We start from the raw sequence: 22,046 nt of genomic DNA, 5'->3' as shown, positions 1-22,046 counted from the left end.
CTGAATAAACAAATTTTAAATATTCGTCTTTTAAATGATGGCCGAGTGGAGCGTAAGGTGCATGATTGAGATTAATAAATACATATTGACCGAGTATGAAAAGAAACTGTGAACGAGATGTCTGGCGGCGCTGGTGGTAGTGGTAGATTATAGTATACCTTTATAATTTATTTAACTTTATGCACACAAAACTATAGTAATGGAAAAGAAATGGAGGGTAAGAAATATAGTGGATCCCTACTCTATAGAGAGATGATACTATGATGTTTAGTTTTGATCATTTAGTTGTTGGTTTTTAAATATTAAATTATTGATCATGTCATGTGATTCTGCTTTGTTAGAAATTTGGTTTGTTACATTTCAATTACATGTTAGTTATATGCAACTTATATAGATAACTAAATGTCTTTGTTACTTGTGTTGAATTGAATGAGATTTTCTTGCCAAATCTTTCTGTGTGACTATGAGAACTTGATTAATTAGGTTCTATTTTAGTCACAATCATTGAAGATGAAGCCCAGGGCCAACTGATTTTGCTGGGATATTCCTTCTTCGATTTAGAATCTGCTCCCTCCATTTCAAAATCAGAGTCGTTTTAACAAATAAAATTTATTTTAAAATAAATATCATTCTCATCTTTCAATATAATAATGATTATGATTTTTCCAATTTTATCCTTTACTTTTTGTTCTCTTCACTACTTTCAACATAAGGTTAATATAAGGTTAATATAGTAAATGTGCAATATCTTATAACACTATAATTACATTCCTTAATCTATATGCAAAAATCTTAAACGACACTCATTTTAAAATGGAGGAAGTCGTTGGTTGGATAAACATTTTCTAAATCTTTACTAAAATAAACATTTATTCATAAACTTGCATAAATTATTTTTATATATTTATAAGTTGCTCACATAAATTATTTTGGAAAAATCGAATTTGTTTTTCCAGTTTTAAAATTGGAACTGTCTGATCAAAATCTGACGGTCAAATACGACTGAATGTGCGAATGAAGGTTGATATGACTGCAGAAAATCAGTGTCCTAAAAAAAAGGGTAATAATGAGACATTTCAAACAAAGTGATGATAGACAATAGTACAGACCAACCAGAATACAAAGTAAAACTACATGTTTAACCTTTGGGAATGTTTGCTTGCTATTTTCTATGACCAAGGCCATTTAGCATCATTCCATCTAAACCACCTGTCTCTAGGTTTTACTTCAGATAATAAACCATCCTTGTTGTTTTCTCCTAGTGCACTGAATCCACAACACTGCAGATTTCTATCTCGTATTAAAGCTTCGTCTCTGTACATCGGAGTCGCATATCTAGGGTGTTGTATAAACTGTACATTCTTCCACCACAGCTTTATAGCCTGGAGGATGAACAAATAAAAGACATTATAACATAACAGAAATGGCACAAAATACTTGTCGTTAAAAACACGGAAACAGGATTGTAGAGTAAAACTGAAGCTTACATGCCAATATATCCACACCGCAACCTTATGAGGCATCAACCAAAAGAAAACTGCATGATCTGACGCTGATGACGAGTGCAGCTTTTTGGCTTTCAAACTAGCAGTAAAATAGTTTCCAAACTCAGGATGATGAACTGAAATTGATATGCTAAGATTATCTCCGGGTTCACTTGCTTTAATGTTCCAACTTCCAAGCATATCCTGTCATAGATCAGGGATATGCTTACTGATAGAATGCAGAAAACTACAATAATTTGTTGTCATTTTTATAAGTTAACCATGTAGGTCAAGCATCTAATGCCAACCATGATATTTGTTTATTATTATTAAAACTAGGATTATTCCCCTTATTTATTATCTATGTATGGTTTTTCTCAGTTTGAAGCAATACTACACAATGAGCAAAAGAAGAGGAGAACAAAATAAGAATTGGGTGAAACTCAGAGGAAGTAATTGTTGTGTTCTCAATACATGGATAAAGTTAGAGAACAAATATCAATTTGACCCAAAGGATCCTAAAATCTGCATAGGAAAGGCACAATTTACATACCATAAAAGGACTGACATGCAAAGCTTTGGCCACTAAATCAGAATGTGGATTGAAAATAAAGGTTACTCTTTCAGCCCATGGTGTATTTGTTACCTGCAACAAACAAACAAACAAACAAAATAAGCAGTTTCACTAAACTCTACTTAATGCCAATATTAATAGAAATGGAAAACGACGGTTTTGAGTTATCAAATACTCCATTAGAGTTCAATTACATATCCCACACAAAAGTGAATAACACCACCGACTGCTTTTCCCTCGAGAGAAATCTTAGAAAGAAAATATATGCAATTGAACACCAAATACCAAAAAGTGAAACTCAATCGAAGATCCAAATCTATAGATAGGTCTTATTATTACTACCACAACCTTACTTGGACCGGATTTGTTCTAAAGGCTCTTATGAGTGTAACCTTGATTTCTAAGGATTTATTATACTAACCATGTCTCTAAATATGTTGTTGTTCAAAATTGTGTTTGTGAGTTGTTCAGGCCAGGGTCTCTTTCAAATTTTTAACATTATTACTTTGTTCTTTACTAAAATACTTCTAATAACTGTAAATCTTCTTTTGATCCTGAAATTTAAAGTGAGCAGATGTCCCATATTTTGAAACTTTGGGAGTAAAATATCAGATTTACAAAAAGGAAGTTCGTGGGCGAGAAACAATAGTGGGCTGGAATTGTAATTGAGCTAAATTCAGAAGCTCTATAATAATGGAATAGCAAAATGAAAGGATAAACCATAATCGACGAATTCCTAACAAGAGAGAAAACTCTCCTAACCAACTCTAACAATACTTAAGTGTGAATAGGAATTAGTTTAAATGTAATTATTTAGTGTAATTACCGATATAGCCCTGTAACCTTTATATATACGAGAAATAATAATGAGAAAAGTATGAAGCCAAGAATTATTGACATGGTATCAGTAGGTTTTCGATCAAACCTGTGAGTTTTAGGTTAATCTTGGCTTTATTCAGCGACACCCCACTGGGTCGCTCTTGAAATCGTCTCGGTAGATCTCGTTTCTCGGTAATTGAAATCATCTCGGTTCTCGGTTCTCGGTAATCTCTTCCAAGATTGCGATTCTAATCTCGGGTGCTTACAAATCGTGTTTGCTTTGATCGTGTTATCGTATCGGTGTCGGCAAGTATTCTGAATTAGGGTTTTGACTCGGTGTCGGCAAGTATTCTGAATTAGGGTTTTGATTCGGTGTCGGCAAGTATTCTGAATTAGGGTTTTGACTTGGTGTCGGCGAGTATCCTGAATTGGGGTGTTGATTTGGTGTCGGCAAGTATTTTCTTCAGTGTTCCGTTGGTGTTTCTTGTTTCACGTTAACAAAATTGTTACGTTAACAAAATTGTTCTTAAGTCATCTCTGATATTATGGCTTCCGAAGAATAGATAGATCATATTTGTGTTCGTTTTACCGGAAAGAATTATCTTGTTTGGGAATTTCAGTTTCGGATGTATGTCAAAGGGAAAGGATTATGGAGTCACTTGGACGATGTCTCTTTGGCACCGTTAGAGACAACTGACTTAGATGCATGGGAAATAGAAGATGCTCAGATTATCACTTGGATTCTCGGTACTATTGATCCTCACATGATTAATAATTTGCGATCTTTTTCCACTGCCCAAGAAATGTGGAACTACTTGAAGTGTATCTATAACCTAGACAACGCGGCCAAACGTTTTCAATTGGAGCTAGACATTGCCAATTACAAACAAGGCAATCTGTCCGTTCAAGAATATTATTCTGGTTTTTTGAATTTGTGGACAGAACACTCTGCGATTATACATGTTGATGTTCCCAAGAGTTCTCTCGCGGATGCCCAAGAGGTCTACAATACTAGTAGGCGAGATCAATTTCTCATGAAGCTTCGTGCAAAATTTGAGGTTGTCAGAGGTGCTCTGCTGAATAGGAATCCTGTTCCTTCTTTAGATACATGTGTTGGTGAACTTCTCAGAGAGGAACAACGTCTTGCTACTCAAGGATCCTTGTCTCACGATGTTGTCATTTCTGAGTCTGCTATGTTTGCATATGCTCCTCAGAGTAGAGGTAAAGGTCGTGATATTCGACATGTCCAATGTTTCTCTTGCAAACAATTTGGACATTTTGCTCAGAGTTGCAGTAAGAAGTTTTGTAATTATTGCAAGCAGCGGGACCATATTATCTCTGATTGTCCCACCCGTCCTCCACGATCAGCACAACGTTCGGTGCAAGCATTTCCTGCTAGTACAAGCTCTGCAGTTGGTCCTTCCATCATCAATCCATCTAATGGTGGTGCTCTCCAACCTGAAATAATCCAACAGATGGTACTTTCCGCTCTTTCAACCTTGGGAATTCAGGGTAAGTCTTCGAATGTTTCCTGCCCGTGGTTTCTTGATTCTGGTGCATCCAATCACATGACAGCCTCTTCTGAATACTTGCACAATTTACATTCTTACCATGGTAATCAGAAAATTCAAATTGCGGATGGTAATGCTCTCTCTATCACGAATGTTGGTGACCTCAACTCTGATTTTCGGGATGTGTTTGTAGCACCTGGACTTGCTTCCAATTTATTATCTGTTGGTCAATTGGTTGATAATAATTGTAATGTAAATTTTTCTCGTGATGGTTGCCTTGTGCAGGAACAGGTGTCGGGGAAGGTGGTTGCGAAGGGGCCTAAAGTGGGAAGACTGTTTCCACTTCAGTTTATTTCTAGTCATTTATCTCTTGTTTGTAATAATGTCTTGAATTCTTATGAGGATTGGCATAGAAAATTGGGTCATCCTAACTCTGCTGTTTTATCTCATTTATTTAAAAATGGTTTATTGGGAAATAAAAATGTTGTTTCTAATGCCTCTCTTTCATGTTCTGTTTGCAAATTAGCTAAAAGTAAAACACTTCCTTTTCCGTCTGGTGCTTATCGGGCTTCCTCTTGTTTTGAAATGATTCATAGTGATGTATGGGGTATGTCTCCTGTAGTTTCTCATGCTCGCTATAAATATTTTGTCACATTTATTGATGATTATAGTCGTTTTACTTGGATATATTTTCTTCGATCTAAATCTGAAGTGTTTTCTATGTTTAAGAAATTTCTGACATATGTTGAAACTCAATTTCATGAAAATGTTAAAATTTTTCGCTCTGATTCTGGTGGTGAGTACATGTCTCGTGAGTTTCAAGAATTTCTTCAACAAAAAGGCATTTTGTCTCAACGATCTTGTCCCAATACCCCCCAACAAAATGGGATGGCAGAACGCAAGAATCGTCATTTGTTTGATGTGACCCGCACTTTACTTCTTCAAGCTTCTGTACCACCCCGATTTTGGGTGGAGGCTCTTTCCACAGCTGTCTTCTTGATCAATCGTCTTCCTTCTACGGTTATTGATATCGATTCTCCTTTTTTTCGTCTTTTTAAAATTCAGCCTAATTATAATGATTTACATACTTTTGGATGTGTTTGTTTTGTTCACTTACCTCCATTTGAAAGACATAAGCTTGGAGCGCAGTCTGTTCAATGTGCGTTTATGGGGTATAGTCACTCTCATAAGGGATTTGTGTGTTATGATGTCACTAACCATCGTTTTCGCATTTCTAGGAATGTGACATTTTTTGATAATCAGTTTATGTTTCCATGTGTTTCTCCTGTCATGAATGATATTGTTACTCTTCCTAAGTTTTCTATTATGCCTCAATCTATAGAACGCTATAAACCAGGTCATGTATATGTCAGAAAACACAAACAGCAGGTTCCCACACCCCTTCCCGACGCTGAACCGCCACCTGATCCTGTAACGGTTGAACCACGACGTTCTGGTCGAATATCTCGAGCACCAGATAGATATTCACCAGACAGGTATGATTCCTCACATACTTCTCTGACTGCCACACTCTCTAGCATATCTATTCCTACTTGCTAATCACAGGCTGTTAAAGATGTACGTTGGATAAAAGCAATGAATGAGGAACTTCAAGCTCTTCAAGAGAATTTCACATGGGATATTGTCTCTTGTCCTCCTGATGTTAAACCCATTGGCTGCAAATGAGTGTATTCTGTGAAATTGAATTCTGATGGGTCCCTCAACCGTTTCAAGGCTCGCTTAGTTGCCTTAGGAAACAAGCAGGAATATGGAATTGATTATGATGAGACATTTGCACCGGTTGCTAAAATGACATATGTTCGTACGGTACTCTCTATAGCTGCTTCTAACGGGTGGGCTCTTCATCAATTAGATGTGAAAAATGCTTTTCTTCATGGTGACCTGGCGGAAGATATTTATATGACTCCTCCTCAAGGTTTATTTCCGTTATCTAAGGGTGTGTGCAAGCTCAAACGCTCCTTATATGGTTTGAAACAAGCGCCTAGAGCATGGTATGAAAAATTTCGCTCCACTCTACTTGGGTTTTCCTTTACTCAGAGTCAGTACGATTCTTCTCTATTTATTCATAGAACATCTACTGGAATTGTCCTACTTCTTCTGTATGTTGATGATATGATTATTACTGGTTCTGATCATGCTTCCATTCAAAGCCTTAAACAGCAGTTACAAGCAGCGTTTCATATGAAAGATCTTGGTAATTTGCATTATTTTCTTGGTCTTGAGGTTCATTCTACATCCAAGGGCATATTCCTCCATCAACACAAGTATGCCACAGATTTAATTTCTATGGCTGGTCTGCAATCGGCTAATCCAGTGGATACTCCTCTTGAGGTTAATGTTAAATATCATCGTGATGATGGTGATCTGTTGCATGATCCCTTATTGTATCGTCAACTCGTGGGTAGCCTTAATTACTTGACTATTACTCGCCCTGACATATCATTTGCTGTTCAACAAGTAAGTCAATTCATGCACTCTCCTCGCCACCTTCACTTGGCAGCAGTTCGTCGTATAATTCGTTACTTGAAGGGAAGCTCTCATCGTGGTTTATTCTTTCCTACTGGAGTTCCTCCTAAATTGAGTGCTTATAGTGATGCCGATTGGGCAGGGTGCCCTGATACTCGACGATCTGTCACTGGTTGGTGCATGTTTCTTGGCTCTTCATTGATCTCATGGAAAAGTAAGAAACAAGCGAGAGTCTCTAAATCTTCTACTGAATCTGAGTATCGTGCCATGTCTGCTGCTTGTTCTGAAATAATTTGGCTTCGTGGTCTTTTGGCTGAACTTGGATTTCCTCAAATAGAGCCAACTTCACTTTATGCTGACAATACAAGTGCCATCCAAATTGTTGCGAATCCTGTTTTTCATGAACGCACCAAACATATTGAAGTTGATTGTCACTCAATCCGTGACGCTTATGATGACAGAATAATATCACTTCCTCATGTCAGTACTCAGTTGCAGATTGCAGATATTCTTACCAAGGTTGTTCCGCGTCCACGTCATCAGTTTCTTGTTAGCAAATTGATGCTCATTGACAAGCAGCATCAATTTGAGGGGGGATGTGAATAGGAATTAGTTTAAATGTAATTATTTAGTGTAATTACCGATATAGCCCTGTAACCTTTATATATACGAGAAATAATAATGAGAAAAGTATGAAGCCAAGAATTATTGACATTAAGTTGAGTATAGCTCATATTGTTGAGATAAGTATGGTAGAGTAATTGTTTGTTGAGAATAACTGGGGATTAGGGTTTAGGTAAATTGAACTTGAGTACTATATATATAGCTTGTAACACTGGAATCCTAATTAACTCATAACACTAAAATAAAGGGAACTATAGTTACTCTATAGCCGAACTGGGTTAACAAAAATCATAGTGTTCATTGTATTTCACTTTGGTTTATATTTAATCATCTATACTGGTACAACTTATGAATGCCTTTCCTCACCCCTCTCACTCTAATCATTAAGACATTTCACTCCACTCCTAAATAATGCTAGTGGAATCATATGCCATGTCACTACTACTCCTTCTTTAACTTCCTTTTCAGCTCAATTGTTAGGCTTCCCAGGGTTCTATCAAAAGACTACTGATGTGCAAAAGCATATAGATCCTACAAATCATATGCAAGACCGTGCAAATCATTAAAACAAGTACACGGACAAACAAGGAGGGACTTTGGCTAAAAACACTGACACCTTTGAACAAAGACGCGTCTGGTGTCCACCACATGTGAGTGCCGGACACCGACGATATTGATTACATTCAATTTACTCATTTTTCATATTATTACCAGGTCCCACCAATGAGAGCCAATGCTCCTATATTTAGAGACAGCGTAGTCATCAGTTTGAGCAAGGGAAATGATGTTGGTAGTGAAAAAAGATGAACCACTAATGATATGCACAAATTGAAAAAGCATCAGAAACTAAGTAAAGGGAGTGTAATTATCACAAACCTCAGCAATGCATTTCTTCAAACATGTGGCAGACTCTTCAACATCATAGCAATAATACACACTCAATGGATTCTGTTCATATCCCACACTAGGTGGAATCGTCAAAAGCAAACTACAAAATCATGTTCAACAAACGAATCAATTTCAAATCAAAAACTTCACAACAAAGAAAAGTTGAAATTTTGAATGGCTCTGAAGGAACCCAATAGGGAAAAAGTAAAGAATAAAGAAAATAAATTACATGGGTCCATTGGTACCGGTAATTTGACGAGCTTCATTGGGAGAAAGATGATTGGGAGGCGCGTGAGTTTCACGGTCGAGGTCAATAAGCGCGTAGCGAACACGGTATTGAAAGGAGTGGTGAACTGGGTGACGGCGCTGATGATAGACTGTACCTTCATAGAGAGATACGGGTTCAGGTTGGTCCGTGGAAGAAGAAGAAGCGGCGCGTGAGGATAATAAGCGACGCAGTAGCGCGTGGAAAGGGAGAATGAGAGATAGAATAAGAGTTGTGAAGGAAGTGGAGACTATGGAGCATAGAAGATAAAGTAATTCCATTTTTTTTTAATGATAAAAAATAATTTCTAGCTTGTGGATGTTAATTTTGGGGACTTGAGACAAGTGGCTTATTTTTTGTTTTTAAGTTTATATGGAGTACTTGATTCGATATCAATGAAGCATGGATAGACCATACGTTTATGATGATGAAATATTCCTACGTGGACTTAGCATGTGTTTGGAACAGCTTTTGTAAGCCATTTCTCGCGTCCCAAGACATTTTTGACGTGAAAATTATGTGAAAAAGCTGAAGCTCCAAATTGGAGTGTTGAAAAAATGTACGTCTAGGCTATTGGAAGCGTAAAAGCAAACAGACACTTAGTACAATCGTGTGATTTTCGTTTTTTAATCTCAAATGTCCCATAAAGTGTAGACTAAGTTTGGAGGAGAATTTGAGTAAGAAAAAGTTTGGGGGAGAATTTATTTATCAATTCCATACAATATACCAATCTCAAAATTTGATATGGAAATTAGCTTCTTATAAATAATAAAGTTCTTCACACTTTCTCTCCTTCATCATCGAAACATAGTTCTCTTGATTTTGTATATTAGATATGATTTTAAAAAGAAGACTTTCCTCCATTATATTTGTGATCGCATGGATTTCAAAAACTTTTGATTGCAACTTGAATTTAATCATCCAGATTTCTTCTTGAGCCAAAATGATCACTCTTGGATAAAAAACAAGATACATGGTACCTATCACAATTTCTTTATCGTGGGAATTTGGTGGACTTGGAAAAATTGTAATGTTGTTTGTATCGCTTACAAAATTATTCTAAGATATATATTCACATTGATTGTCTACTCTATGGCAGATTCTTTCATCACTTGCTTCAGCAATCCTCCCGAGCACATAGATAATCACTTCAACTCTTGAAGTTTACAAAAGTACTCTTGCAATATCATTAATGTAGATGATAGTTGTAATGGCACTCCAACTCAGGCTAGCTTAGTGATACCGTGCTTACATCTAATAGAATTTGGCAATGTGGTTTATTTGGTTACATACCAAATTCTTATCCTCCATGCAAAATTGTGGGTCATCTATCAAGGGCTTACTTTAGTCAAAGGTATGAGCATTACTAACTCAACTTGCTACCCTGACTCTTCCCTTAATATTAGCCTCATTGAGAACCCCTTAAATAAGTACCATAAATATGTCATATTGATTCAAAGTATTAAGGACATTATCTTATAAAACTCCAAGTTTAGAGTCATCCGCACTCTGAAAGAAGGAAACCAAAACGCTGATTTCATGACAAAGTTCGGAACCTCTAGTGACATCAACCTTCTGATTCATTCATTTCTCCCTCAAGGGTTGAGTAACATCCTTGTAGCGAGATGCGATTGTAACTTTCTTTTGCTCTTTTTTCTGTTTCTTCTATAGCCTGGTAGAAAAAAAGGTAATATTTAGGATGTCATGTCATATTTATGTAATTTATTTATATTTTAGCTAAATGATGATAAAACTTGTAACTCTTAGGCATTGTTTACGAGTTTGGATGAGAGGGAAAGACTTCGGAAAACGAATTTTAAAAAAAAATATAGAAAAACATTTGACATTTTTTGAAAAAATGATTTTGTATAGAACCATAAAATAGTGTTTATTATTAATGTATTTATAATTTTGAGAATACTATAACAACATAAAAAATATTTTGAAAATGTATGTAAGTCCTCCAAAACCTTCCAAAACCCTCTTTTAATATAAATTTTGAGTTCCCCGAAATTAGAGGGGTTTTGGAGTTATGAAGAAAAACAAATCCTCTAAAACCCTCCCAACCAAAATCTTTCTATTCTTTTCACTCAATCCTTCCTATTTTTCAAAGTCCTCCCCTCCCTTCCCTTTCAAACTCTCAAAGAAAACCTTAAGCAATTTATGCTTTCATTATAACATTAATTTTTATTAAATTTATGAAACGGCTTATTTAAATTATTTTAATCATTTCTTTGTTATCCAATGTATCACATTAATTATAGTTCCTCCAGTAGTAAAAAAAAAATTAAGAAATATTTTATTATATTATGAAACTCTTTTAAATATCCTCATTGGAGATGCTATTAAATTTAAGGGTTAAAGATGTTTTTAGTCCCTATGAATATGCGACCCTGCAATTTTAGTCACTCTAAAAATTTTCTTCAATGAATGGTCCTCACAAACTTTTTCGTCCCCAACATTGATCACTCTCGTTAGATTCCACATACGGAGACTAACGTGGCATCATATATCTCTCTGAGCTTCAGAACCTCAACCATTCTCAATTACACCTTCATCTCCCATCTTCACCCTCTGCAAAAATTTGGAACCACTAACACACACCATTTCACCATTCGCTCCACCTTCATCTTCTTCCTCTCATTCAACAACTCACCATCAGTGATTCTGTGCAATCTTCACCTCCCTCGACCTCAACCTCTTTCTCTGAGCTTCAACTTAATATCCTCTTCCTCGCATAATCTCAATTATCCTCATTCTTAGTACTCCACCCACAACCTCTCAACAACAAAAACAACACAACAACACAACAAAAAACAGAGGCATAGAGGAAAAAACTAAGGAAATTGAAAAAATAGAGGCCATCCAGATTTCTCCATCTCCCTTAACTTTTCCTGATACCCCATGAATGTTTGACCCATGCTGAGTAAAACCCCTATGTTTGTCCCATCTGATTCTTCTTCCCCATCATTTATTTTTCTTTTTTTTAAGATTCAGGGTTCATGAGAGTTTCAATGATTTGAGAGGTTAGGAGTAAAATCAGAGGAGTTGAGTTCCAGGGGTGGGTTCGCGCTGAGAAGAGGGTGGAGGTGATGTTCTTAGGTCATGTTTTGATGGAGGAGCATCGTCGGAGGAGATTTACGACGGCCTCCGTTAGTGGAAACTAACGGGATGGACTAATATTAGGGACAAAAAAGTTTGTGAGGACCATTCATTGAAGAAAAATTTTAGAGGGACTAAAATTGCAGGGTCGCATATTTATAGGGACCCCTGGCATATTTAACCCTAAATTTAATAGACTGATGGTAGAACTCAATACTTAATAAAATGAAGGGCGAAAAAGTTCTGCAACCCAAGTTTGGTATATAGTTCATTAAACAAGCAGGGATTAGAAGTTTGGTAAAAACGTCTGTAACCTGGGATGTAGATGAAATGGGCATGAGAAACATAAGACACTCTTGAAACTTTAAACACACGATGTGGTAATTGTTATCAAGGTGCTTCATGCATTTATGAAAGATAAGTATGCAACTATATGTAGAGCACTCTAACTATCATAATAGAGAACTATTTTCCTAACACATTCTTAGGGACAAATCATGGAGTAAAAAAGAAATACATTGGAACTCCTTTTTGCAGAACTAAAAAATCTATATTCAACTTCAGTAAAAGAACATGAATTTGTGTGTTGATTCTTGAATTTCTAATATGAAGGGTTTATTTTCCACACAACCTCTTTAATAAGCATCCCTAAAATCAATAACTTGGAGATAGTCAAATACCTCGACCTAATGCAACATTTAGATAACGAAGTACTCGTAGCGTAACTTTAAGGTGAGCCTCATTAGGTGCATACATGAACTAAATAAGTTATTGAATGAAAAATGATTTCAAACCTTGTGATAGTGAAGTATAGTAAACTTTTAACAAAACTTTCAACAAGCCAATAAAACAAAACTCACATCAAATACAGGTTATCCTGAATTTTGGTAAAGTTTGATTGCTAAATCAAGAGGAGTACTAGCAAACTTGTGGTTTGTGATACATGGATCTTTAGGTATTTTAAGACAATTCTTTATTTAACATAGAGAAATACCTTGAAAGGAGTGTGCAATCTTAAGTATTAATAAAAAATTTAGTTGACCAAGATTTTTGATGTGTAATGTAGGGAGAAGCTTTGCCTTAAGTCTATCAAAATCTTCTAAAATTGGTTCCATAAAGGATAATATCTTCCATATATACTAGTAAGGAAAAGAATGAACAAGAAGATTTGATAAAAAAATGTGTGTGCGATTTGTGCTTGCTTAAATCCATATGATAAAAAAATTTAATCAATTAGTCAAACCACTATCAACTATAAGATTTTAGTCCATAGAGAGATTTCAATGATCTACAAGCTTGGCTAGATTTAGGTTGAGTAATTCCATGTAGAAATTTCGTATAAACAACTTCATTTAGGTCTCTATGAAGAAACTCATTGTTAACATTTAATTGATGAATGCATCAATAATAAAAGGAAATCAAAGTTAAGAGAAGCCTGATAGTAGAGAACTTTGCAACTCTAGATAAAGTTTCAAAGTAGTTCATGTATTATGTTTATGTAAAATATGTTGATAAAGTGACTCCAAACACAAGATGGGCGAGTTGTGATATTCAAAATTCGTGATTAACTAAATAAACTTTTACTTTTAAAATGTTTATGTTAGAGGTTAAGAAAAAATAGAAGGACGAAGGAAATGAGGAGATCAATGCAGCGGAAATAAAGTAATCAAGAAAAATAAAGAGATATGATTTAGAGAGTACATCCGAGGTTTATAAAAGTCTGACCTAATCTCAAGTTAGCATGTCCTACTTGTTTGTGCCACAACCATTACTATTTTTTCACTAACCTAAGACATTTAACTTGTTTTGTAGCCTCATGTAACAATTTTTGGAAGCATAGTAAAACAAAGAGCTACTCTTTTCTCATATTAGGTTAGTTTAATCAAATTAGGTAAACAAGTTTCTTTGTGTTCTTTTCTTTTATATTCTTCTGATTTATTATGGATTTGTCTTTACTTTTGGAAAGTTACTAGGTTAATGTGTTCCATGTTGTCATTTATTTTGATTGTGATTGTTCTTTTTCTCGCACATCAAATTTCTTGGTGCACTTGAAGTTATCAATACATTCATTAGAATTTTAAAAGTTTTTCACAATAATTCTTTTAATTTTATCAAGTATCACACTCAATGTAACAATAAGTTCATCACAAGATAAGTTAGAAAATATCTCATCATCATCATTTTCATCCGTTGTGTCACCAAATTACATGCAAGCGGATGTTGAGTCCATTAGAGTAGCATATACATGTTCCTCTTCTTCATCAACACCAAATCAACAAAGAATATCTATGATTCTATGCTCCTTAACTAGGGAACAAACAAATGAAAAACTTCAAAGAGAATGCTTTGATAAGCAGTGCAAATTATTCAAGGTGAAAGAAGATAAAACTGTGGAAAATTTGTTTTTCTAGATTCCAAACTTTGTAGTCTCTCGATTCAAAGTGTTGAACAAAAACTATACTATTATAGATCATGTCAAGAAAACCCTTATGAGACTTTAAAAGAAATGGAGACGAAAGAAAATTGATATTAAATAAGCAAAAGGCTTAAAAGTCTTAACTCCAGAAAATCATTAGCTCACATCGAAGTCATGAGATAAATCTTGATGAAAAATAAATTTTAAAAAAAGCCAACTCTTATTGCTTTAAAATTTAAAAATAAGAAAGTCAGGGCTCTTCAAATTAAAGAGTCAGCTGATGAAGATCTTGAAAAAACATCAAAATATGATGAACTTTCCCTCATCTTAAGACAAGTGCAACATATAAAATTATAGTAGTTATGAATGAAAAGAATTTGAATACTTAACAAAACCACAAATGATGATGATGTAAAATGTAAATATTGCTCTACTTAACAAAACTTTAGTAGTAATTGGATGAATCCTCTAGTAATGATGAAGAGCAACATTTAAATATTTCTCTAACGACCTTGAATTCTCTAGTATGCAACATAACAAAACCACATACATATGATGATGATGTAAAAAAACGGTGTTCTAAAACTAGGTGTCCTAATAAAATTGACCAAAGACGCAGCACCTAGTAACCCTTTGTTCTAAAATTAGCACATTATATTACTATAGTTATATGCCATAAATAACAACATAACTTAAAAAAAACAAAAGTTTAGTACAATCCCTTTGTTTCCTTTTTCCTTTTCGTGTGAAACTATTAACCAAAAAGCGCGTGGTTTTCTTTCCATATATCTGCTTTACTGGCTCTTCATATTTGCCACACAATAATCATATCAAAACAATCTTCAAACACAGGTAACCCCTTTCCTCTCTAGTGTTTATCTATGTTCTCTCTTTCTTGTCCTAGAAACCAAACTCTACCTTTAATCTCATCTCATCTCATCACTTACTACACACCAACCACTTTTCTTGCTTTTTGTAAGTACTTTTTTGGTCTTTTGCCTCTTCACTTTCCTTTTTTCCTGTCTGTGTTTTAGTTTAGTTTCAGAAAAACATCAACATAAATTTAAGGCTGTCTTTGTTTTGATTCAGAAAAACACTTATGTTAGTTTTCCTAGTGCTGTTTTCAGATAAAGTTGAGATTTTTATTTGATTCTGCTTCTGGGGTGTTGTTTTTAGGAGAATTCTGAATTGGGTTTTTTTGCTGTTAGTACAAAATCACAGCTTTTTTGGTTCCCTAGCCTCAGTTCATGATAAAGTTACTAGCTTTTGATGAAGAAGAAACAGGTTCCAACATCTTTTAATAGTGAAATTCTTTTAGTAAAGTTGAGTATTTAAGAAGAGGAATTAGTTTACTTTTTTGTTATATTCTATCTGCTTTTAGATCATTGTGGAAGAGGAATAAGTGCTTTTACTCTTTATTGTGGATTAGGATTTGGAATAGATTCTTATCTCTTAGATTGAAAATTTGGGTGCTAGTTACTATTTAATGTGATGTTATTCCAATCCATTTGAGGCCATAGTAGAAACTTGAAATTGTATATGTTATAGAAAGTTACAGGCTTTAGTGTGTCTTGTTAAGGGTTTGGATTTGTATCTGAGATTTAAAGATAGGCGATCCAGCGAGATAGGTTAAGATGCAGCGAGTTAGGTTTTCGTCTCAACAAGGGCCGGTTCACAAGCTAGGTGATCCTCAAATGACACTATCTCCTAAGTTTAGGTTAGCCGCGGTTCAATCTGATTTGACAAATCCGTCGCTGGAGTTAGATTGTTCTCTACGAGAAGAGCCGTTGATACCGGGCTTACCTGATGATGTTGCGCTCAATTGTCTCCTTCGTTTACCGGTTCAGAGTCATTCGTTTTGTAGGGCTGTATGCAAGAGGTGGCATGTGTTGCTTGGTAATAAAGAGAGGTTTTTTACTAATAGGAAGCAATTCGGGTTGAAAGATCCTTGGCTTTTTGTATTTGCTTACCATAAGTGCACCGGAAAGATTCAATGGCAGGTTCTTGATTTGACTCACTTTTCATGGCACTCTATCCCGTTGATGCCGTGTAAGGACAAGGTTTGTCCTCATGGTTTTAGGTGTGTTTCGATGCCGCACGATGGTACTCTTTATGTATGCGGTGGCATGGTCTCGGATGTGGATTGTCCTCTTGACTTGGTTTTGAAATACGAGATGACAAAAAATCGATGGACCGTGATGAATCGGATGATCAGTGCTAGGTCGTTTTTCGCCACTGGAGTAATCGATGGGATTGTTTATGTAGCTGGGGGGAATAGTAATGATCTTTACGAGCTAGATTCGGCTGAGGTAATGAATCCGATAAACGGGAGTTGGCGCGCTATTGCCAACATGGGAACTAAAATGGCATCCTATGATGCCGCAGTTCTTAACGGGAAACTTCTCGTAACAGAAGGATGGTTATGGCCTTTTTATGTTTCTCCAAGAGGACAAGTCTACGACCCGAGAACGAATAGTTGGGAAAATATGGCGGTTGGACTTAGAGAAGGATGGACTGGTTCAAGTGTGGTTGTTTACGGCCACTTATTCGTCGTTTCAGAGCTCGAAAGAATGAAGCTAAAGGTTTATGACGCGGAAACTGATACGTGGGAAGCCATCGACGGCCCTCCTTTGCCTGAGCAAATATGCAAACCTTTTGCCGTAAATTCGTGTGATTCTCAAATCTACGTCGTTGGCCGAAATCTTCAGGTTGCTGTCGGTCATATCACTAAACTAAACCGAAAAGAAAGTCACAAGGAGAAATGGAACTTCGGCGTTCAATGGCATGTAATCGATGCGCCGAAAAGTTTATCTGACCTGACTCCTTCAAGCTCTCAGGTGCTATTTGCATAGTTTTTTTTTCCTCTCATTATAATGTAATATTATGTTATGAGTGTTGTTTAAGTAAAATGTAAATTAAATATAGTTATGTGAAGGTAAATTTAAGCAGTTTTTGAGTTGTATTAGAATAGCTTTTTTTGGTTGTTTTGGAAAAATGTTGGTTGTATTCTAACACTTAATTTTTTTTTAATGTGTCATTTGTTAAAGTGATTTGCAGGGAAATTCTTTAGATGCATAATTCAATTATTGTTGTTATAGTTAGAATGGTGTGTTCCACGTGCTAAATCTTCACTAGTTGGTTTCTCTTATTGGTTTTGGTTGGTGAAACACATTATGAGGTTGTTTGTTTGGTAGTTGAAACTTGATATCAAAACTCACTTTCGGGTAAGATAAGTTTGGAGTTGTTGAATATGTTTTTTTAGTGGATTTTTCTTTTGTCTAAACTTTGTTATTTATAGGAAAAGAGAACTCTAATAATTTAGAGTTTGACATGAAGGTAAGTAACATGTGATCGTTAGTTTAATTATTGATTTGAACTCAAATTAAGATGAAATGTCACCTATTGGTCAGGAAGGGACATGTGTGGACTACTCTTTTGTTCAAAGGTTCATAACTTTTTGGAAACGAGAGACAAGCCTTAGGACTTGTAGACAATGATAAATGGCGTAAAGTTTGTTGGTGAATATGAGCGTTGAATGGTTTAGAGGGAGAAGTAGAATAGAAATTTCGCTTTTTAAAATATTTTTCAAAATAGAGTTAAGAGCGGAAATAGAAGTTTGGAAAAAACGTTTTTAGAGATTATCAGAAAAAGAGAAATTATCATAAATAAATGAAGAAGAATGTTGATCTGTTTTCTTGAGGTACAAGTCATCTAGACTAACTAACTAGTTTGTTCACACTAGCTTTGTCAAATCTCAAAATTGCTTTTGCATTTCATTTGAGTTAGTTAGTTAGACTCTCATTTCAATTCATTTAGTTAGTTATGCTCACATGACATTAGTGAGTTTGTATATAAGAAGTTGCTTGTATAATTCTCTAATAAATAATGAAAATTTGAGATTCATCTTCTTGTTTTCTCTTAAATATGTATATAGAAACTACTTTGATGATATTATAGCAGGTTCCTCATGCTCTGCTTTCACTATGCAATTTATTGAAGTAATCAAGTTCTTGCTAATCGTTCATGATAATTGAATCAATTAGAAAAGTGTCGCAAAATTAGATTTGTTTTTTGTTCGTGAGAAGATCGTAATCATGGTGAGAAACAACAATAGTAACGTTGTTCAGAATCAAGCATCAAATTAAGTTTAAGATCAACATGATCCCTATTATGTGCGTCCTTCCGAAAATTCATTAACTTTATGTGTTACACCAGTTTTATTTTGGTGATAATTATCATGTGCGGTCAATGAAGATGAGAAGAGCATTGCCAATGAAGAGCAAGTTCAAGTTTGTGAAGGATAGAAAAACACTTAGAAAGGGGGGGGGGGGGTTGAATAAGTGTAAGTTTAAATTTGCACAGTTATTTTTATCCTGGTTCGTTGTTAACTAAACTACTCCAGTCCACCCCCACGGAGTGATTTACCTCACCTGAGGATTTAATCCACTAATCGCAACAGATTACAATGGTTTTCCACTTAGCCCACGACTAAGTCTTCTAGAGTATCCTGATCACAACCTGATCACTCCAGGAACAAATGCTTAGACACAAGCTAAGACTTTCTTAGAGTATCCTGACCACCACGTGATCACTCTAATTACAACTGCTTAGACACAAGCTAAGACTTCCTAGAGTATCCTGATCAACACTTGATCACTCTAGTTACTTACAAATTAATGTAATCAAATAAGAGTTTTACAATGCTTCTGAAAAGCTATAATCACAACAGTGATATTTCTCTTAAAGTTTAAGCTTAATCTCACAAATATATTACAACAGCAATGTAGTGAGCTTTTATGAAGATGAAGTTTCTGAGCTTTGAGTTGAACAGCGTTTCAGCAAGTTAATCAGAATAAGTTCGTTCAGAATTGGTAACCTTGCTTCTCATCAGAACTTCATATTTATAGGCACTTGAGAAGATGACCGTTGGGAGCATTTAATGCTTTGCGTATTCCGTACAGCATTGCATTTAATGTTTCACGCTTTTGTCAACTACCTCGAGCCTTGTTCACGCTGTGTCTACTGACGTTGCCTTTAATAGCTTCTAACGTTCCTTTTGTCAGTCAGCATAGCCTGCCACCTGTACTTTCTTCTGATCTGATGTTTGTGTATACAACGTTTGAATATCATCAGAGTCAAACAGCTTGGTGCATAGCATCTTCTTGTCTTCTGACCTTGAAGTGCTTCTGAGCGTGATACCATGAGAACTTCAGTGCTTCTGCTTCTGATCTCAAGTTCTTCTGATGCTTCCATGGACCCATGTTCTGATTCTGCTTTGACCATCTTCTGATGTCTTGCCAGACCATGTTCTGATGTTGCATGCTGAACCTTCTGAGTCAAAGCTTCTGAGCGCTGATTTGTGCATACTCTTTATATATTTCCTGAAAGGGAAATTGCAATGTATTAGAGTACCACATTATCTCACACAAAATTCATATCCTTGTTATCATCAAAACTAAGAATATTGATCAGAACAAATCTTGTTCTAACAATCTCCCCCTTTTTGATGATGACAAAAACATATATAAATGATATGAATTTGCGATCAGAAAGAGCAGACGGCTAAAGACAATTTACACAGCTATAGCATAAGCATGTGAATATGTCTCCCCCTGAGATTAACAATCTCCCCCTGAGATGAATAATCTCCCCCTGAAATTAATACTAGAAGAATTTTATAAATAGAAGACTTCCTTGAGTATTTCAGTAGAGACGTTCACAGTGCTTGATCTTCAGAACATTCATGACTTCTGATTCTTGCTTCCATAGGACAGCTTCAGAACTTTGAATTTCTTTGATCTTCAGAACATTCACAGCTTCTGATTCCTGCTTCCATCAGACAGCTTCAGAACTTGAATTTCTTTGATCTTCAGAACATTCACAGCTTCTGATTCCTGCTTCCATCGGACAGCTTCAGAACTTGAATTTCTTTGATCTTCAGAACATTCACAGCTTCTGATTCCTACTTCCATCAGGACAGCTTCAGAGCTTGAATTTCTTCTTACATCACTTCATGCTAGATTGTATCAGAACATTGTTGAATGTACCAGAGCATCATCAGAGCATCTCTACATCCTGAAATGTTACAAAACAAAACTAAACGACAAAAGTCAGCATGAATGAGTCAGAACATAGAATATGTTTCAGAACACATAATATGTATCAGAGCCATATAAAATGTATCAGAACATATAAAATGTATCAGAACAAATAGACATAATGTTTCAGATCATATTCTATCATCAGAATATCTGAACATTCTTCCTTCTTGCTTCTGATCCTGAAGCTTCATAGCACTCAGCTTGCTTCAAGATTCCAAAAGCTTGAATTCATCTTGATGCTTCTTATGTTGATCTTTAAAGAGAATCTTCAATTCCTGCAACAACACAACTTAAAGCATAGAACTTTGCAAGTTCTGTTAGTAAAGCAACTGACTAAATCAAATCATTTATCACATATTTCTCCCCCTTTTTGTCATAACATCAAAAACATAAAAGATTCAGATGAAAAAACAAAAGGAAACACATGGAAGAAAAAGATAATTTTCATTGAAGTTCAGGCAGACAAAAGTACAGAAGTACAAGAAGATAAGGAAGAGAAGATGCACAAAACAGATGCAGCAAAAGCAAAAACAAAACAACTAAGACTCAATCTAAGATGACCCTAGCCTCGACAAGATCTTGGCCAGCATATCTTGAACCCCATTGTTGTGCTCATTCTGCCTCTCCATGAAAGCTCTAAACTCAGCATTGACTGAGCTTTGCTCATCCTGGTTCTTCTGAATAACTTCCAGAGTCCTTGCAAGACGGGAAGGTTCATCAGAAGAAGCTTCACAGCTTCTATCCAACGGGATGGCATTGTGATCTGTAGCTTCCATTGATAGATCATTTGTAGGGATTTCCTCAACAGGAACTGATTCAGCAACATGATATTCTACATTTGCTTCTTGCATAGAAGCATCTCCATATTCTGCAGCCGGAATCTCAGAATCTCCATTCTCAAGTGCCTGAAGAATGGCAACTAGATTCCTAGGGGCAGAAGGACCTTCAACTTCTGGTGGGTCAACAACTTCTGGAATGACCAAGCTTGGGTCTTTCTTAGAAGGGTTTTCCCTCAAAAAGTCAAAGAGAGTCTTGAAATCCCCAAGTAGAACAGGATATTGAGGTATCCAGACCACAATCTCCCTGCAAGGGTTAGCTTCCAATGCAGCAGCCAGTCTTGCTACTTCCAATTCATCCACAAACTGCTTCTCCTCAGCAGCAACACAATTTCTGAGAGGATGGTAGTATATACCATTATCACCCTCCAGAAGGTAACCAGGGTAACCAGCCACTAGTCTTTTCTGTACTCCCATTGCTTCTACTTGAAACTCCTTGCGAAAGCTTTTCTAGAGATTTCTTGTAGAAACATCATCCAGACCATTTAGGAAGGCATCCTTCAGAAGGTCTAGACTCCTAATCACCTCATGTCTGAATAGTTCCAGGTAGGTATAGGGTTCAGGTTCAGGCAGATTGAAGGTGGATTTGTAGTCAGGGTAGAGAAGACAGTAGGGTTTGGATTTTCTGGTAGGTAAGGGATGGGATATAGAAGGTGGAGGTGCGGTGGATGAGGAAGAAGGGATATCTGAGAGAATGATTGATGAGGATGGAATATCAGAAAGGATAGGTTGAGAAGAGGATGGAGTATTTGTAAAGGGAATTGGTGAGAAAGATTTATCAGAAGGAGTTGGGGGAAGAATACTTAGAGGTGTGGGGTTTAGAATGGGAGAGGAAAAAGATGATGGAGAAGGATTTGGTAAAGTGAAGTTTACTTTTGGTTCAGATGGAGGTGATTGGAGAGAAGGTTTAGGGACAGAAGGAGGTGGAGTAAAAACCTG

The 22,046-nt window shown here is 35.9% G+C and overlaps 2 protein-coding genes across 2 annotated transcripts; one reads left to right on the top strand and one right to left on the bottom strand.

The window, feature by feature from the left end:
* Positions 1 to 465: 465 nt before the first annotated feature.
* On the bottom strand, positions 466 to 9,035 carry LOC131641802 (uncharacterized). The gene is made up of 5 exons (XM_058912109.1): positions 8,617 to 9,035; positions 8,376 to 8,487; positions 2,038 to 2,130; positions 1,488 to 1,688; positions 466 to 1,382 (listed from the first exon to the last, which is right to left on the bottom strand). The coding sequence occupies exons 1-5, from the start codon at positions 8,931 to 8,933 to the stop codon at positions 1,170 to 1,172; spliced, it is 936 nt and encodes a 311-aa protein (XP_058768092.1). The 5' UTR covers positions 8,934 to 9,035; the 3' UTR covers positions 466 to 1,169.
* A 5,907-nt stretch (positions 9,036 to 14,942) lies between these two features.
* On the top strand, positions 14,943 to 17,232 carry LOC131641804 (F-box/kelch-repeat protein At1g30090-like). Its single transcript, XM_058912111.1, has one exon. The coding sequence runs from the start codon at positions 15,805 to 15,807 to the stop codon at positions 17,020 to 17,022; it is 1,218 nt and encodes a 405-aa protein (XP_058768094.1). The 5' UTR covers positions 14,943 to 15,804; the 3' UTR covers positions 17,023 to 17,232.
* Positions 17,233 to 22,046: the final 4,814 nt, after the last annotated feature.

Source organism: Vicia villosa, unplaced genomic scaffold (assembly GCF_029867415.1).
Source record: "Vicia villosa cultivar HV-30 ecotype Madison, WI unplaced genomic scaffold, Vvil1.0 ctg.004104F_1_1, whole genome shotgun sequence".
Taxonomy (NCBI): Eukaryota; Viridiplantae; Streptophyta; class Magnoliopsida; order Fabales; family Fabaceae; genus Vicia; species Vicia villosa.
Note: the sequence above shows the minus strand (reverse complement) of the source record. Positions and strands in the feature narration are given on the sequence as shown.

What these genes read in the sequence shown, in the direction of transcription:
- LOC131641804 (XM_058912111.1), top strand. Translation starts at nt 15,805, where the DNA reads ATGCAGCGAGTTAGGTTTTCGTCTCAACAAGGGCCGGTTCACAAGCTA.
- LOC131641802 (XM_058912109.1), bottom strand. Translation starts at nt 8,933, where the DNA reads ATGGAATTACTTTATCTTCTATGCTCCATAGTCTCCACTTCCTTCACA. An exon ending in ACCGGTACCAATGGACCCAT is followed by an intron (nt 8,488 to 8,616) that starts GTAATTTATTTT and finishes ATGATTTTGTAG; the next exon opens with TTTGCTTTTGACGATTCCAC. An exon ending in TGAAGAAATGCATTGCTGAG is followed by an intron (nt 2,131 to 8,375) that starts GTTTGTGATAAT and finishes TGTTTGTTGCAG; the next exon opens with GTAACAAATACACCATGGGC.